This window comes from Fulmarus glacialis, unplaced genomic scaffold (genome assembly GCF_000690835.1).
Source record: "Fulmarus glacialis isolate BGI_N327 unplaced genomic scaffold, ASM69083v1 scaffold16424, whole genome shotgun sequence".
NCBI classification, from domain to species: domain Eukaryota; kingdom Metazoa; phylum Chordata; class Aves; order Procellariiformes; family Procellariidae; genus Fulmarus; species Fulmarus glacialis.
Window position 1 is genome coordinate 98,879 of NW_009210070.1, and position 18,588 is coordinate 117,466.

The 18,588-nt window shown below is 41.3% G+C and overlaps 1 protein-coding gene across 1 annotated transcript in view; it reads left to right on the top strand.

Annotated features, from left to right (window-relative positions):
* DCX (doublecortin) overlaps window positions 1-18,197 on the top strand; it is a gene marked incomplete at its 3' end in the record, with an annotated part of 62,216 nt that extends 44,019 nt beyond the window's left edge. Inside the window, exons 4-5 of the mRNA XM_009577055.1 lie at window positions 13,983-14,085; window positions 18,060-18,197. Coding sequence (XP_009575350.1) covers window positions 13,983-14,085; window positions 18,060-18,197 — 241 coding nt within the window. The remainder of the gene's footprint in view (window positions 1-13,982; window positions 14,086-18,059) is intronic.
* Between the last annotated feature and the right edge of the window lie 391 nt (window positions 18,198-18,588).

Consider the following 18,588-nt stretch of genomic DNA (forward strand, 5'->3'; position numbering starts at 1 on the left):
CTTTCTTGGCATCCAGAATAAAATTTAAAAAAACCCCACAACACCACCACAAACAAACAAAACACCTGCATCTTTTAACCGATATTAAGGTATCAGCTTTGCTGAACCTAACAAAGGGTTATTTAACATCCTTTTGTTTTAACTCTAGTTGCAAAGTTACTAATCTTCACAGTCACAATGAGGACTTGGAACTGGTGCTTTGACCCAGGGTTGTTGGGTGCAAAAGTGAGACCAGAAGCTGACTCAAAATCTGCAAGGAACAAGAAACACTTTCTTTTCTGCAGAGATGAGGATTGGCAGGAAGGGTCGGGGCAGGAAAGAATCTACAGACTACTGCAAGGTGCTATCTGTGCTCATTATTGTCTCACACCAGATGCCGTTGAGAATGAATAGCTCAGTCCAGTTCCTGTTAGTGTCAGCGGCAGCAGAGAGAAGCCCTGCATGGGCAGATGCCAGGCTTGTGTTCTTCACACCAGCAGAAAGGATCCATTTATCATGGAAATGACACAGTCAGTCTAGAGGGCTGAGGAAGAGATGAAGAGTGAAGGGTAGGTGAAGAGCTGATGAATTCATGCAGCAATGGAGAAAGGAGGAAAAAATCCAGATGTGTTATTTCTGTGGTTCAAATAAGAAAAGTAGTACCCAATTATCCCGGAGACAGTGCACAAAGGGGATGTAAATGTGTACAACCCTCTGCAGCTGGCTGATCTGTGAGCTCACATACTCACCTCTGCACCTGTAGAAGTGGAATTTGCTATTTCTTAGAGATTGGGAAAGAAACAGATACAGTTCTGCTTGTAAGTCTCTGGCTGTCTCCTGTTTCTCTTATCATGTATCTCTGGGGGAATCTCATAGCAATTAGTTTCTAATTGCTTCAGTAGTCTACAACTTATTTTATGAGAAATGCCATCCGAATATAATGGTTCATGCATGTTTCACAGAAACAGAAATTAATTGCATCATAATTTTTAAAACTCCTTTCTGTCTCCCTTCTTCCATTATTCGCATAATACTTTAAATTTCAAAAAGAAAGGTAAAAGATTCATAAAGAATGTGGTTTTTTTTTTAATCAGGTACTCTTCTGCCACTGCTCAATGGCAAATATTCACCCTGATGTGCTATACATTTATTATAATGATGTAATTTGAATGATACTCCCAAAATTAGTGTGGACCCTTTAATACCTCTCCCAGGTGCTATTTAGTTGGGGCAAGAAGGCTTTAACCTTCTGCCTTTCGGAATCCCCCTAGTAAATCAACTGCACCTTGGGATCATCTCCAAATGAAATTTGCTTGCTACACAGCAGCAAGGAGACGTGATAGGATTATAAAACAGGACTATTTTTCACTGCGGGAATGCTTGAACTCACTCCAGACAATTATGCAGCCTGCCATTTTACACACCATCTATTTCAGTATTCCTGCATCAATTATTCCATTAACATTACTGCATACTAAGCCAGAACTTGTCATTGGTCCTGTAGACATGGAAGGGATGGGATGTAGTTCAAATTAAAAAGAAAAAAAAAGGCATTTCCATGTGAGAGGCTTTGGGACATTCATTTTCAGCAGCCTCGCTGCATGTTCTGTACAAAGTATTTTTATCTCACAGCCTGCTTAACATTGTTAATTTCTACCCTAATATGGTTTAGCTCAGGACATAATGCTGAATTTTCCATTATTCTGTTAGCTGTCAGCTGAATTGAAAAGACCTGTTAATTAGAAAAAAATTAATAGCTTTATTCAAAGATTAACAGAAATTAGGGTGAAAACAAAATTGTTCTGATAGGGAGGGCATATGCATTTGCTATAAATTCAGGAAATCTCCCAAAACACAAAGAACATATTCAGAATTATAATTACGGAAGAAATTTTAACTCCCTGAAAGAACAGCTTGATAGCAATTGTTACTTTCCTTTAGATTTAATGTAGCATCTGTTAGAATTTAATTTTTAAAGGCCACAATTTTTAATTCCCATTAATCTCCAGAATTAACAATGTAATAAAGATCCTTGCAAACATTGATATTTAGCTAGTCAAAATGCCTTTAGAAGCCTTTACAGAATATTTTAGCAATTGAGCAACAGCTTTGATGCTATGAGTGGGGTGAAATGCAAAGCCAGTGTTAATTAGATACAGAACTGGTTGCATCTGCTCATCTTCTTCAAGAATTAGGCTGACTTGGATCCATAGGCTGCAAATGAAGTTACACTGTTGGAGGACAGGATGGTTTGTTCATTGTCGGGTTTGGAGATGCGTATTAGGAAGGATGACTTGAAGGTTGAATACTTCACACTTGTGTCTTTTTTCCACTAAAGTTGATAGCATGAAGTAAAAATGTTAGCTTTTTTGACATCTCCTTTGATGAGAAAGTGTTTTGGATTTTGCAGATATTGAACAAAACAGAAGGGGACCTGTACAAAATATGAGCTCAGTGGCACATCCAAGAATTAATTAATAGAAGTAGTATCTTTAGATATAATAAAAATAGCAGAGATGTTTGAAAGGCTGTGTAGTTGGAGACCTAGACCCTGAATAAAACTAGTGCAGGCTTAGATACAAATATGTGCATAAGCTGAATTGACAGAATAGTCTTGACTGGTCAAAAAAGGTTTTTAATTACAAGTGAGTTAGAGTGCACCTTCCCCAGGAAAATTTTGATAATACATTGCCATAATCCTAATTAACATATGCAGTCTACCACAAGTGCCAAGGAAGACAAGGTTATCCGTAGTGAAGTGTGTTAGTGTGCTGCTGTGCTAGGGGAGACACGGCCAGTTCGAAATGTGCTGCCTTCAAAGTCAGTGCTGATGCCTGACTTAAACTGAAGTGTCCTCAAGCTCTCCTGATGCACTAATAATAAAGGCAAGTCTGACACTGATTTTTCCCTAGCACTTATCTTGGAAGGAAGTTAGTGATGTCAGCAGGACTCACAACACTGTCGAATAATTACATTTCTTAAAGAGATACTGCCTCAGTGAGTAAAACACATTCACTTGTTACTTGGAACCCAAATCTGTTCATATTTAATATAATTTCCTTTGTCACTCTGGGTGATTATCAAAGACAGAATTTCCTCTCTTATGTCTCTTTACACCACATCACAAAGAAGCTGTAGGAACAAATCCTGCTATTTCGTACAACTGTGTAATCCTCTTCATTTTGCCAGAATTTTATTCTGCACTCTGTGGCATGCTGCCCTCTGCTTCCATGGCTACATGCTGGGCAGTAGTTAGGCAGAACGGGTGGGTTGCAAGACAGTGGACTTATCCCTGGAAAATGGAAATGCATGAATAAATCAGTTTTGTCCCCCGGTGAGGGTTCATCTTTGGCCACCGCTGTACGGGGCTGAAGTCCATAACCGTACCCAGGTGGGTGAAAGTACAAAGGGAGCTCTTTGGTAGCTGGCCAGTGTACTGTCCTTTGAAATGTTTGGGCTGAGAATTAAGTTCTTGATGCATCTGACCATGAAGTAATTAACTGAAGGAAATATTTTTACATAATGCTGACTAATAAGAGAAAAGAAGGAGCAGGAGCCAGGAACACCTATAAGACATTGAAGAGGGAAAGACTCTCCCAGGGCACCCCTCTAGTGGGTGAGGAAAGCAGAGATGTCATCTTAGTCTTTTAAGCAGACAACACACACTGCATGTGGGGATGAGAGCAGTTTTACTTGTTTTTACTACTAGTTTACAACTACAGTTTTACTTCCTCCCTTTCCCACCATCTTCCCCAACCAAGTCAGCAGGCAGAGGGGTGGCAGTGGGGATGCTGGTTCTGACTTCCTCGTGCACCAGGTGGGTGCTGTGGCATGGGGCACAGAGATAAGGGACCAGCTGTGGGACAAAGTCAGGGTGTGGCTGTTGGTCTCCTCCGGCCCCTTAGAGCTTCCTTACAAGCAGTAAATGCTTGGTGTAGCTTTTCACCCTTCTGGGCCTGTTGGTCAGCTAATGGCAATATTCTTTCTGTGCTCCCTGAAGATGGAGGGGGTTGCTTGCAGGCACGCACCAAACCATTCAATTCTGGTACAGGGTGTTTTGTTTGTGTTTTAACCAGGGTGAGGATCTATTTACCAATGCCTCTCCATCACCATCAGTACCATTGTTACAGTTAAAGAAAAACTCGCACAAAGCTGAACAAAAGCCTTTCTCTTTTATGAAGATACTCACAATAGGATCAGCAACAGCTATAGGTTTTAGGATCTTGTTGCTGGAAATCCCATTAACTGGAAATTCCAGCCCGTTGGTTCTTTAGCCTTGAGTAGGTTGATAGGCTGCCTGTGCCCCTACTTTCAAGACTGCAGTTTCAATTAGTGTTGCTTGACCTTGGTCGAATAGTCATGCTACTTCCAAAGTCTCTGATGGTCTTTTGTAGTCCAGACAGAATTACTGTTTCCTCTCAAGAGTGACGAGGGGGGACGATTAGGAAGAATGGTTTGACAGTTCTCTGAATTCTTAAGTGCTACCTGTTTTGGGGCAATTTGTGCTGGAAATCTTTCCTTTCATAGTCTTAATCTGTTACCTAGAATTTCTGATTTTATGGTTTTCTGACTGGAGAAAGGGTAATCTTTTATATATTGGTGTTGATGGCTGCGCTCCTTATGCCCCCAAACTGCACAGCACATTTGTCCTCAGCCTAATACCCCCATGAATGCAAGAGCAAGCCTTTCTTCTAGGTAAAAAGAATCAACAGCCTGAATATCTGTTTCATAGTCCCCTCCATATGTATAGGGAATGGGGATAACAAACTAACCTTTCTTCCAGAGGCTAATTGGATTTCACACAGTTTGGAAGCACCACTAATTCACCAGATATATTAAATTCAGCTTTAACATTCCTACTGGGTAGCTTGGGTATTGACCTTCCTCCCCCTTGCTTTTTATTCTATTCTATTTCAAACTTATCCATTTCCAATACTTAAATAAACAGGCACCTTGTTCTGCAGCCTTTTTGAGATGCATGAAGTCTTACAAGCTGCTGTGCACATACATGCATGAATATTTCTTAGTCCACTTAAATAAGCATCACAAATGCTTATTATAGAAATAATGCATATTGGTCAGAAGTTGGCCTACCTACTCTGGTTTAGTCGCGTTATAACAAAATAGTCCAAATGGACATGAAGCACTCATAATCAACCTACTGTAGTTATACAGCCTAATTAAGAGGATCTGCATTTTTCATCAATAAAAAGGTGTAAAAATTCCCTTTTGCATCAAAGAAAATACTTGATCGTGCTGACTTGCCCAGAATTTTCTCTTCTGAAGGTGAGAAGAGAAATAAAAAATCTCTATAGAAGAGTGGAATTTGATTGTTTCAATCAAACTATGTAGGCTTAAATGTAAGCCATGGCTCTCCATGAATACAAGAAGTTGTTGAGATCTCTGAATAATGTTTTAAAGAATGGAAATCTCACTGCATGTTTCTATTGAGAGGTCAGATTATGGGCCCTGAAACCTAGATGGTAGAGATTATTTTTCCTACCCTTCATGATGGCTCAAACAGTGAGGGGACAGCACGATCATGGTCTTCCCAGGTTTCCACATGGATGTTTGGTGGCCTAGGAGAGCAGAGATGGATGAGCAGATGACAGAGTCCCCTTCCCTTACTGCTGGGTAGCTCAGAGAAGGGTCCCCCAAAGTGTAATTGCGCATACTTCTATGGTATGGGCTGGGCATGCAGGAGTGCTCCAGATCCATTTTTTAATGTCATCTGTGCTTTTTCTGCTCATCTTTCTATTGCTTATCCATTTTAAGCAGTATTTTTTCATAAAAGTGGATAAGTAATTCTCTTTCTGTGAATGCAAATGTGGAATCTATTGAGTGGGTGTGTGCATACTTTAAAGAAATAATTCAATCCAAGCATCTCTTCTTTTTAAATGCAGGAAACCAGAATCTAATAAAATGTAAATCAATTCAGTGTCTGCTTTGGGCTTGCAGTCTTCAGACTGTTAAAAAAAAATGTATTAAGTGCTGTGCATTCCAATATCAACATCTTTATTTTCCATCTTATCCCCTAAACACCTTAAATCTTCTGAAATCTTTTTCTTTCTGGACATGGGGTGAAGAGCTTGTCAGAGAAGAGAAAGCAGTTCATTTAAAGTCTACTCTGCATGTTCATTAATTCCCAATATTCACTCTGGCGCATGACCTTGCTGAGTCTTCCTGTGGACAAGTCTGTATGTGTTTGGTTTCTGCACCGTGCTTTATTGATGGCAAACACCCAACTGACTAATTGTAAAGCACAGTTGCCTTTGTGATTTTTGAACTTTGGCTCCTCAAACCTGAAATAAATATACCACTGCCAATTTGACTTGGAGTACAGGTGTTGGAGTATAAATAAGTCTATTGGATTTTTGGTTTGAGTTAAAACAGAGTTTAAACAGATTTTAGTTACATTCTCAGTTAACTCTCAATGCCTGTCTAGCTGCTAGTCTGACTTCCTTAGCTCCATCTAGCATCTAGTGCTGAAAGAGAAAGGATATGAGCAGGCAGCTAAAATACGTTAATTGTCTTTAGCTAACAGATGGTCGGATCTGTTCAATTTTACAGTATTTATCAAAACAACTTAGAAAATAAGAGTATGTCTTAATTCAATTCTGCTCTGGATTTTAGGCTTTTATGTGTGTATGGCATGCAAATTGTTTTCTGTGGTTTTTTTGGCCTTAAAGGAAGCTGTTTCTGAAGACAGTTTTTCCCCTGTTCTGAACTCGGGAAGCCTACAAGCTGAAGAAGTATGATGATTTAAAGAAAGCAAAAGGAAATACCTTTTCTTTGAGCAGAAACTTAAGGAACAGTTTGAAGCTACCTATGTACTGGTATCGCTTTCTGTTCTGCTGTCTGAATTCTTAAAGAGGAGGGATATTACAGAGAGAACAGTTAACAAAGTCATTATGACTAAGGGAGAGAGGAGCAGAGAAAGAAGCCTTGCACTGGCCCTCACTTATCCTAAGATGTGCAGAGTCAAGCAGTTGGTTAAAGATGACAGTCCCCAAGGTGGAAGATGTTCAGCCCCCAGGTCGAACCTGTGATGGTGTTATTCCAAATCTCCTTTACCAGACCTCTGCCAACCATTTAGGCAGAGGTCTTTCCTCATTCCATGACATAAGGAAGAGATGGAAAGTCTGGAAGCAGGACTGTGTACATAAATCACTGGTCTGAATAATCACTAGCTACAGTGTCTGATCATTTATCATTCAGCCTCACCTGGCTCCATCAGCTAAAAATAGAAACCTCTGATAAAGACATTTCTCAAAAGGTGAAAAAGACAGTTCAGTTAACCCTCTTGGTGATGTATTCCTCTTCAGAGACGTGCTCTGTTGTCTTCTTGGCAAACAGTGGTGGCCAATCCAGGCTACTGGAGGCCTCCTGCTAAAGTGGCAGCCACAGGAGCTGCAGAGCTCGATCCAGCAGTGAAAGCAACCGAAATGTGGCTGGAGCCTGTTACTGCTGTGACGATGTTCATACTTGGAGTTGTAGAGAGTGACAGTGAGGGCAACCCATTAGCCAGGCAGACACAGTGAACTCTGTTATTCTGCAGATTATGAAAGGGAACAGCAGGAGCTGGTTACTCACAACACCCTTTTAAAGCACAGGAGGTTCTGCACTGGTAGGTGATTCAGACTAAGGCTGAAGTTTTCAGGCTTTTGATTTCTAATTCTTTTTAATTATTTTATTTATTAATGAATTACAGTTTTTAAATACTGCTGCTGCCTCCTGGAGGATGGTAGAAATAGCCAGTTATTCACTGTGCAGGTGTATATCCTGCATATTTATTGCTCCTTTTCCAGGTGAACTCAGAATATCTGTAGCATCACAGATATTTCAGCAAACTGTGAGCTCACATCCAGAGAGATGCTTAAGGCAAGCTCCATTTTGTCAAAATCCTGAAAAATGCTTAGTTCTACAACTACCGTATTAAAATGAACAAGAAGGCTCAGCATCTCTCAGAAGGCCGTCTCTTTCCTTTCTGCAATTAAAATTGCTGCAGCAGACACTAATGGACTGTCACTGCAGAAATCCCCTCTTGGAAATCCTAGCTATATTGTCCTCTCAGGGAAGGTTTTTCTAATATAAGCAGGAAAGGATTTCATTTAACGAGAAAAGAAACCACACTTAATGAAAACCTAAGGAATTGCAAACAGTTTTGTATTCCCTAAAATCTCTGTTAATCTCTACCAACTTCTATTTCTTCCATAATATATATTATAAAGTTTTTGAAAAAACAAACCTTGACACAAAGAAAAATGTTACCATCAAATCTATTAGAAATAATTATTTTGTAAGAAATAAATTTGTGCCTCATCGACTGGAGTGTGAAGATTTAACTTCCTTCACTGGAATTGCTTAAGGTACAGGAATTGGAGAGAAAACATTTCATGCAGTATGATCCTTTTTAAGTCAATATTGTCTTTTTAATCCTGAATTTCAAATTAAATATTATCCTCCTTTAAACAAAGGCATGCACATATATCTTGGAAATCAATGCTATTTATCCTGTCTACTGTAATTATATACACAAGTTTAATTTTTGTTATAAACAAAAATGCTTTTAGACTTAAAAATGGAAAAAGACAAAATCTTACTAATTTGATGGCTTCCAGTCTCATTGCTAAGGGTGCATGGTAACAGTCACCAACAAAATCACCATTTTCAAGTAGCAGCACAGGTCCTTGCACTAGCAGGCTACTATCAGGTTTTGTCTTGTGCTTTAATAAATTTATAGCTAAGAGCAAAATGCAGCATTTAAAAACAATGATTTTCAGGTTATCAGCTGGGATAAATTTTTGTTGATGTGAACGTTCTTTCAGGGTTTTCATGGTGTTCCAGACTAATTATTGGATATAATTAGAATAGTAGATCAGAGTAAGCTAAGGCAGAACATACACTTTCAAAACAGTCCAGACTGCCTGGGGAGAGACTTGTAGTGTTTTCATTTGTTTTTTTTTCTTTTTTTTTTCTGAGAAAACATGAGAAAAAAGACTTTTGAAGAATGGAGATAAGAAGACTTATAAGGTTATTCTGGAGTCACTGAAATCCCCTAAAACAGTTAATGCAGGGTAGAGGTTTGGCCTTGCTTGTCAAGAACAACCCTGCAATGTTCCATACTGGCTAACAAGGTCTCGAACCAGCTATCCCAGCAGAGCAGCCCGTGGTCCAACTTGCGTCCTCTTTAACTTCATGTCCTTCAGGGATGAGCATATCTAGGGCTTTCTCCTGGCGGTTTTCTTTTTCTAGGCACCACTTAGGCAAGCTGGCTCTGGTGCGGTAAGATCCAGCACTTATGTCACATGTTTTCACAAAGAAAGTTTACTCCAGCGACTTTATGTAGACAGCAACACATATGGGGCATGTTTCAGGGACATACAGTAATGATCAAGGATTTAAGTAAATAGAAATAGGATTTAAGGTAAATAGAAAATACCACACATGTGGTGAACATAAGCAACATAGCTAAAACTGCATAATATGTGACACCTGTTATCTTCTGAATTTTGCAACCGTTTGCACTATTTAATGAGAGTGGGATTGTTTTTTGGCTGTCTTTTTACCATGTTGTGGTGAGTTCTTAATAGTGGAAGTTACAGCAGGAAACAAAAGGGAACAAGTAAAGCAAATACAGAAGTTATTGCTTCTTGAATATTAGGAGCTCAACAAGTAGATTATCTAAATTCTTTACTAGCCTCCAGTACTCACCCAGCCAGCTGTTCATAATTATAAAATACACATAATAACCTACTATCTGAAGGGACAAGAATGCAACATAGTGAATTGCAAGTATCTCTGCTTGACATGTAATCAGGTTTCTATCCTTGTGCATGCTGGTAGTTTTCCATCTCGTTTGGACCCTTGATCTGAAGGCTTTCTTGGTTCCTTGGGCTTTCTTTTGCTTGTGGTGGTTGTGGGGAGTTCAAGGGCAAAATACTTCGACTTACGACCTGGAGATTTTTTCTGATTTCATCTAAAAGCCTGGGAAATTTTTGAACCCTTATGTTATGATCTAGCTTTGCACTACATTTAACTGCGCAGTGGTTTCTGTACTGAAGGGTGAGCTAAGCAACCCGTGAGTCTTTTCCATGGCATAAGTATAGTACTTAGCATTCAAATGTGAACTGGTGTATTTGAGCCAAACCCAATTATTTGCAAATGAATCAGTGCCACACATCCTCAGGGGGAGGACTGTAATACCAAGTGCTGGTTTGAAATGTCATCTTTTCTGTGGGAGAATTCCATATAGGTAAAATGTTAATTATTTTTGACCTCATTTTAGACAAACAGAAATTGGAATTCACTGAAGTTTGCAAAGAAAATTCTACCTTTGATCAAAGCCATAGCAGATTTCAGCTTGTTCCATTTTGAAAGTCATGCGGATGTGAAAAGCAAGCTTTTCACTAATGTTTGGCATCTTAACCAGAGCTGGCACTCTTAGGCAGTGCTTTAATTATACATTATATTAACCAGTGTGAAATACTGAGCCTTATTAAGATAGCCAAAAGCCTTCTTTATAGTTGATTTATCAGAGCTTGAAATTAACTTTTCACAGTCCAGCTCAAATGGATCAGTAGACATGGAAATTCAGCTCTGTCTACAGTAAGGTTCCCCACGGTTATCTCCAGTGCTCTCTCCAGCCCCTTGCAATGCAGCTACCCTCTGTAAAGACCCCAGTGCCCAGACATGCCAAAACACTGGGCATCAGCTGTCAGCCTGATACCTCCATTATAAATGTCAGTGCCAATCTTGCAGTCGCTTGGAATGGTCTCCTGAAGAAATGGAACTTTAAAAGAATCATGTTTACCCTGGGCTCACCAGGGCGATCAGATGTGTGGCTGGTGGGCTGCACCAAGCTGGCTGATGCTGGAGATGTTCCACGCTGGTGTGTTTGTAGATGAGCATTTTTTCTCCTCCTGACACAGTACTTAGTAGAAGGCTGGGATGTCAGGAGCTCAGGCTGAAGTTCTAGACAAAGTCAATTGGATAGAGGCACTTTGTTGTCCCTCTAGCTCTTGGAGGCAAGTGCTGTGCTGAACACTTGCCTCTTCAATAGCTACACAAAGGCTTTTAAGTTGGGCCTTCCAACATTTTCTCAGTAGTGTTTTTCTCCTCTATAACAACAGTGTTACTTTTCACTTCATCTGAGTTTTTAAAGCATTTTCTGAAGATGGAAGAGCATCATCTTTCTTTGCCTCAGAAGAGCACCTATCAGCTTGCCAGGAGCCTGAATAAAAGGCAATTTTCTAGAAGATACTGATGACAAATCTCCAAAGAGCAATGATGTGCACATTTTCCACTAGTTGTTGCACTGAGATGGTTCGGATTAACTTTAGGTACATGGAGATAACACAATAGCGTTATCATGAGTTACTGTGTGATTACCACTGGTTCCAGTGGAGTTACCATTGGCATCATTATCTTGCTGTTGCTGTGTAATTGCATCAATTATTTCACTGGTAACTGTGTAAAGACCTGAATGGCTAATTATTCACACTGCAGCACTTAGAAAAGTGGATGCTGAACGGTCACCAGCAATAGTGTCCTGGCTGGTACAAAAGATGCACAGCAATGCTCTCAGCTTTGCTGGCCAACCCCCTGCACAAGTGGTGGAGGGGAAGACAAGTGGTACTAAGGTCTCCTGCCCCTAAATACCTGCAGGTGCAAAGGTATTACCTGCTTGAAGTGCTAATGGTGTTAAGTGGAGACACCTTCTGCAGGAATGTGTTGCTTTTCAGCCCTTCTTGATATTCTCACTAAAATGAGCAAAGCCATTAACGTCCTCAGCAGACACCTGGAGTCTGCTGGACTTGGTGTCTTACTGTCTCCCATACCCATGTGGGTTGGGATCTGGAAGGCAAGGTCTAATGAGACTGCAGCCGCAGTCTTTTTTCAGTCAGCAAAACCTGTATATCCTTTCATTTGTCAATATTTAATGCCAGATAGCAGAAGACAGGAATAAGAGATTGTACCTCCTGCAGCATGCTCCAGCTGAAAGTGAGCTGCAGCAGAGCCAGGCCCATTACTTTAGAAAGGCAGCACAGAACAAGAGGTCGTAACATGCCCCAGAATATCTTCGTGGGGCTTCAGTTCTCGTTACGATGGCAGCATTGGACAGGATGCGGTGGCCCATTTCCTTGCAATAACATGCAAGTATGAAGTAGGTGTCTGTAGCCAAGAGGCCTAGAGAATATCCATTCCATGTACTGTGCGCTCCACAAGAACATTTCCTAACGTAACATAAGAAATCTGAGTCCTATTTCAAACAAACCAAAATATAATAACCCAGGAACAATGCCTTCAAGTATATTATATTGCATAAAAAGGAGCCAACCATGGGCATCACTATTGCCCCAGGTCACTCAGATATCCCTAGGGAGTTTGTAATTCCCACACTATGAGAAAAAATAAAATAGGACCCTCTAGCTGTATAGAGGGTTGAGTTGTCCACCAGTCAGTGAGATGATATTCTTCAGCCAGCTGGGAGGACAGTGGCAGATGGTAATTTAATCCTGTACTTCATCTCCCAGCTAATTACAGAGAAGTAAGAGGACAGAAGACAGATGCAAGCCTGATGCGCCCTTGTGTCCCAATAGTCAGCCCACCCTTTGAATAAGATTTATCGCTAGGACGTGCTTTTCAAACTCTTTAGAACTTGCTCCGTTTTCCTTGTTCCTGTACCTACTCAGGTATTTTGCTTGGTTTTTGTGATGAATATTGGTTGTTCACCTCTTGATTTTGTTAAAAACATTGTTAAAACAACAAGTCCATCATCTGTAGAGTAGTAGGGAGAGTTACAGATGTCTGCCAATTGAATATGGGGACTAGTTCCCAGCGCGATGGCATTTTAAACTTTTCTCCTGATAGCATGTTTCCAGTGACCTGCCATGCATTTTTAGATTTCCAAACTCTCAGATATCAGGTCTCTGATTAAATCAGTGGATCTGGAGCTCCCACATCTTGTGCTTTGCTTCTATTTGATGCTGCAAGGCAAGGAACAGGTTTGGAACTCCAGGTACTGCAAGATATCATTTCCCCCTATTGAGGAAGGCAAAAAAGAGAAGCAAAGTATTCAGAGTCATTAGCCAGCATGACCACGTCTTCTGTTTATCTCAAACAGCTTTCTACATCCCGTTTTTGTGGTGTCCCCAGACAGGGGTCTTAGTTTTAAATGACTGAAAGCTATTGCTTTTCCTTTTCCCGCAGAGCTGTCCTCGGGCAGAGCTCCCACACTTGCGGCTGCCGCACGCCTCCCCTCCGCTGGCTTGTGCCTTCCCCCCTTGTAACCCCCTTCCCCACCACTCGGCCTTCTGTGGGATGGGCAGTTCTGCAGTGAGGAATGGTGCTTTACCATCCCATGTCTGGGTGGCAAAAACAGGGAGAAGAAGACACAACATCTGGAGTAGATCTGTGGATTTAAATGATGCTTGGGTGGGAAGGGCATCTAATGATACTTTGGGCCTTTCCCTCAATGGCGCAGGTAAACCTTTTGGCTTTAAAACCTACCATCAAGATTGCCTGCTCAGGAAAAGTCACATTTCTGCACCTGTGCTGTGCCCAGCAGCTCTTTGCCTTCTTAGCGGTCCTTTGAGTTTTTAGGCTCTGTTGGTACTAAGATACTCATCAGCATTGGCAGTGGTGTCACAGCCTTGCCTACCAACGTGGCATGGGGGGGACCCTGCTTCTCATTTTAGAAGTAGCTCAGGAAAAGGGTGACTAATGTGTTCTGTCAGCTCCTGAATGGATTGGAAATGCCATACCTCATAGAATTTGCAAGGTAGTTGGGATTTTTTTTTCTCTTTTTTTAATTACACTTTTACACTTGACTTGCCCAGAGAAGTTGTGTGTTGTGCACCAGGCTTATGGGAAGTAGGACGGAATTAGCGTGGGACAGGGGGAACAGCAGAGAGGCAGCTCCCTCCTGTTTAAATTAAAACTAAGCCACATCAGAATGTTGCCAATTAAAAATAAAATGAATGACTTTGCTCTCTCTGTAGGTGACCTGTCTCCACGATTTCTTTGGGGATGATGATGTGTTTATCGCCTGTGGGCCAGAAAAATTCCGCTATGCACAGGATGACTTTTCTCTGGATGAAAGCGGTAACATCAAACACACACTGATCTCCAGTTTGTGTTTTTATTTGATTTCCATTCAGTTGCTTGTATCAGATAATAATGCTGCATGCTTTTGTTCTGTTTTTTAAGACCTTGTACATGGAATTTAACATCCTTTTGTGATACTTGTACAGTCAGCGGATATTATAATTGGGCAAATACTGACTGAGGTAGCCCAAGTCAGAGTAGATCGTCTCCTACACCATTTGACATTTACTGCAAAATCTGGTAGTGTATATCCTTTCAATTTTATCCAGTTGCAGTCAGATAGATACATTTTTCTTGAGAACTAAACAGTAGAAGATTCTTGTCCTTAAGTACACATGTGAATATTAAAAAATGGGAACAAGCACAGTTAAAAGAAAAATCACTCTCTCCACTGCTTTCTTCTGCTGATTCAAAAAGCAGGACTATAATTCCCTTTTTGGGGAGGGACGACTGGGACAGCACCGTTATTTGTCCCTATTACAACTGCAAGCACAGATCTGTAATAATGTGAGTCTCTATGATCAGTTAACCCATGAAATCTTCAATTTCACAGAATATTCAGAGTTTGCTTGTAGGAGTTACCACCTACCCCACCTGGCAACTGTATACACCAACAGTGCGGGCTGTCTGCTGGTGCCAGTGAGTGCAGCAAGAGTAAATTAATGTAAATTTGACCATTTAAGCGAGGAGAAGATGTGGTCTCCAAACATTCAGGCCCATTTCCCAAAGCTCTGGGTATCCTGTATAAGGAACAGGAGCCCCATGATGTCTTATATGCTACAAATTGGCTCGGCATTGAAGACCGAAGAGGACTTTTGCTGTATACCAGGAAGTCAAGCAGCTTCTAATCTCCAAACACTGTATTTTTATGACTCCTTTTCAAGCCTGATTTTATTTGATGCTGGTACTTTTGACCTGTGTACTCCAGATGAACCCATTTGATGGTCTTGGGTAATTCAAAGAAAGTTTCCAAGGTTCAGCTGAAACTTTGCAGGCAGAGAATAAAGCCAGGCTGGGGAAGCAATCTGTAATCTAAGCTTCATATTTAACACTCGGCAGTTGAGTCAGCTCCACGGGGAGTTCCACGCTGTAAAACAGTTTGGATGCAATCCTAGCAGAACAATTTGATGAGAAGCCCATCTCTCTGCCTACACTCCTGGTTACTACTGATTTTTCCAGCTTGGATTTCTCTAACAAAAATAAGCCAAGCTTGCTGTTGGGAAGGCACCGAGTAACTGCAGCTCTCAGTGGTATTTTCAGGGGAGTAGGGATGCCCTGCACCTCTCAAGAAGCAGATGAGGAGCTATTAGCCAGCAGCGTTTTCCCATTATACACCCATCATCTTTCGTTGTTATGAGTCAGATGCTGCAAGGAGAACTGTGAGTCCTGAGGTCTTGCAGATGAATGTCACTTACTAAAATCTCCTCTGTCATGGGGTACTTTTTCTTGCCTGTTTGGATGACGTGCGCTTGGATTGCTGGTTATTATGTTCACTCTGGCAGGACATCAGGAAACAAAATGAGAAATAGCATGAGAGGATTATGTCATCTTTTTCCTCCCGACTGCCCACCACAGCTTCCGCCCTATAATCCCTGTTGCTGAGCACATTCCAGATGATGTTGCTCTGTCTCATTCGTACCAGCTGGTTTCAGCATCAGCCCACGGAAATGTCACGCCTGTGATGTTTAGAGGCCTGTTTACACTAACTTCAGCACAGTCAGGTTTCCACCTTTAGAACCTTGTTTCAAGATGTCCAGGTGCTCAGTGATTGCCTCTGGTGTACTGACACTTGGCAGCGGCTGAGCTGGAGGAATTCCTCAGAGTCAGCCTTTCTGTGCTGGAAAATGCAAAGCTGTGTTTCTTTTCAAGGAATTACTCCCCTGGGAAGAAAATGAATTTGAAAACTCTTGAAAAGACGCAATATAAAGTGTTTTCACTTTTTAGGTTTATTTTTTTAGGGAGTAATTCAGGTGACTAAACATAGATGTCTGACACCCTTTGAAACCCCTTTGGTTTCCGAGATACCCATGTGATATCTGATTGACAGATATCACACAGGGGCACCAGGAGACCCACTCCGCTCTGGGGAGGCTGTACTCTAGTGTATCTCACATAGCATTTGGTGCCTATGGCTGGGCAAACGAATCGTGCTCTAAGATCGAAATGTTGCACAGTTTTTGTTAAACAGCTATATGTAAGAGCCTTGAAAAATATTACTTCTGCAGTGACTGAAGATGATTTTTCCCCATGTTTTGGCTTGGCTGGTTAACACCAGGAGCAGTTATTTGCACACTCTCCCTGGTGGCTATTTCACAATGTCTCATCAAACACTATATTCTTTAGTATTGAGGAGGGATAGTCTATCTTCCATACCTCCCCCCTGCCCCAGTCATTACTGCTCTTCATGTATAAAAAATGGGGCTATATCGGTGCTGGAGCCCTACACGCCCTTCTGTGGCATCACATGTGAGAAGGGAAGTACCTTTGAAAAAAAACCACACAACTTTTTCTATCCCTGATTTACAGTTTCCAAAATCCATTTAGCAGGAGAGAGAATAAACTCATTGTAGGTTTAATTATCGCCATGCAGTATCCCTGGAGCACAGGGTGTCCTCTCTTCATATTCTTGTACTGCATGACCCAACAGCAAACTCTCTCACAAACCATCTGGAAGAAGAGACTGACTCTTGACTGTCTGAGAATGAGGAAAGCCTGGGGAGAAATTTAAGGCAATTACATTTTCATAGATATACTGATATATAAATAGATAATACATACATTTAGATCAGACAACTTGTTTTCGATTGACCAATTATTTATCCTTTATGTGCTGCCTTAGTTGATTCCCATTAGGCAATCCAGTCAAGGGAATCCTCAGTCTAGCCCATGCATGCTGAGCTGAACTTTTCCATAAAAAACTGTATGTGGAACATCTAATTCATGTCTGTAAAAAAGACCTGTTTTTCACATCATGGTGAAGACACCTGTTGTAGGAGATGAGGTGAGAGCAGTCAGCATTTGACAAAAAGGAAATCCCCTTTTTATTGCCTTCTTCTTAACTGGGTTAAGTTAATAACTGGGAGGAAAGTGCTTTTTCTGTTCGCTTTCAATGTAAATAAGCCCTGGTTTTGAAGATCTGGCATGCCTGAAATCCTGGGATACACAGAGGTTTGTTAGCATTTCAGTTCCCTTCTGCAGGACACCGAAGATCTTGTTTACATTTTCCATTCTTCCTGGCCTATTTATTTTTTAAGAGAACACAGTTGGAGTTCTCATCTGCTCATGTCTTTAAGTACATAAATCTACTAGACTTGTTTATACAAACCTTTCTGAAAGGGATGAGTGGCCAGGACAGAGGACGTGTTTTGTAAAACCATTTTGTCTTCTTTGCTTTCCACATCTGAAAAGTTGCAGCTTGTTGAAACCACAGAAGAGGTTGATTCAGGCTGGGGGAAAGCCTCCTGGGGCAGATGTCCCATCTGCCACTTAAAGACCTTTACGTCATGCCATGAGCTGTTTGCTGGCTTTCTGCACTTGCATAAATTGCACTCATCATTCCTACTACTAGGTCTTCATGGAAGGGTTTTTTGGCCTGATTCTTCCCTCAGCCAGTGTTGACCATTTTCATTGTGCTCACTAGTTGGTGAGAACCAAGGCAAAGGGAAGGGCAGAAAATCTTTGGGAGGACACAGGTACGGAGGTGGGCTCTGCTACGGAGCCAGCCTGATCTTGACGTACCCTGTCTCAGCACTCCTCTAGATGAGCAAAGCTGTTCTTCTTTTTGCCCTCCCCCTAAAAAGTCTCCTTTCTGCTCTGGACAAAATGTGGAGATACCAGCTTTTACCTTGCCGTTGATGTTTTCTACAGCTCTTTGGAAACAAAGCACTAAGCTGCCCATGGGTGTTTCATACCTGGCCATAGGCAGCAAGAGTAGGTAGGGACATAACCACGGTTGCTATCTGTTTCCCCAGAGTGCCGGGTGATGAAAGGGAGCCCTGCGACTGCCACGGGCAGTAAGTCATCTCCCACCCCTCAGAAGAGCTCAGCAAAGAGTCCAGCCCCCATGCGCCGGAGCAAGTCTCCAGCCGATTCAGGTAACCATCAAGATGGTGAGTGATTGTTTTCTGGTTTCTGAATATTAATTGTGCTCAAAAGAAAAACACGTATTGTGTGTCTTTGGATACACTGACTTTGGGTGTTTGCATATGAAACTCTGGCATTTTTTAAAAACAAGAAGCTGGTGCTGGTGTACAGGGGCACTTAATAAATATTGGAGAGGAATTCTCTGGTCGGTTAAGTGCAGTTGTGGCTTTAGGTCATACCACCCACAGTCTCACAGCCTCCTAACAAAATTTTAAAAGACATTTCCCTTTCACAGGCAGGAAATCAAGGCCCACGTTGCTCCCGTATGTTCCCTGTAGATACAGACTGATTTAGAATAACCTCCCGTGCAATGCAAATGTTAATTATTGTACAGGTCAGAAGTGTCCCTTTCTAATC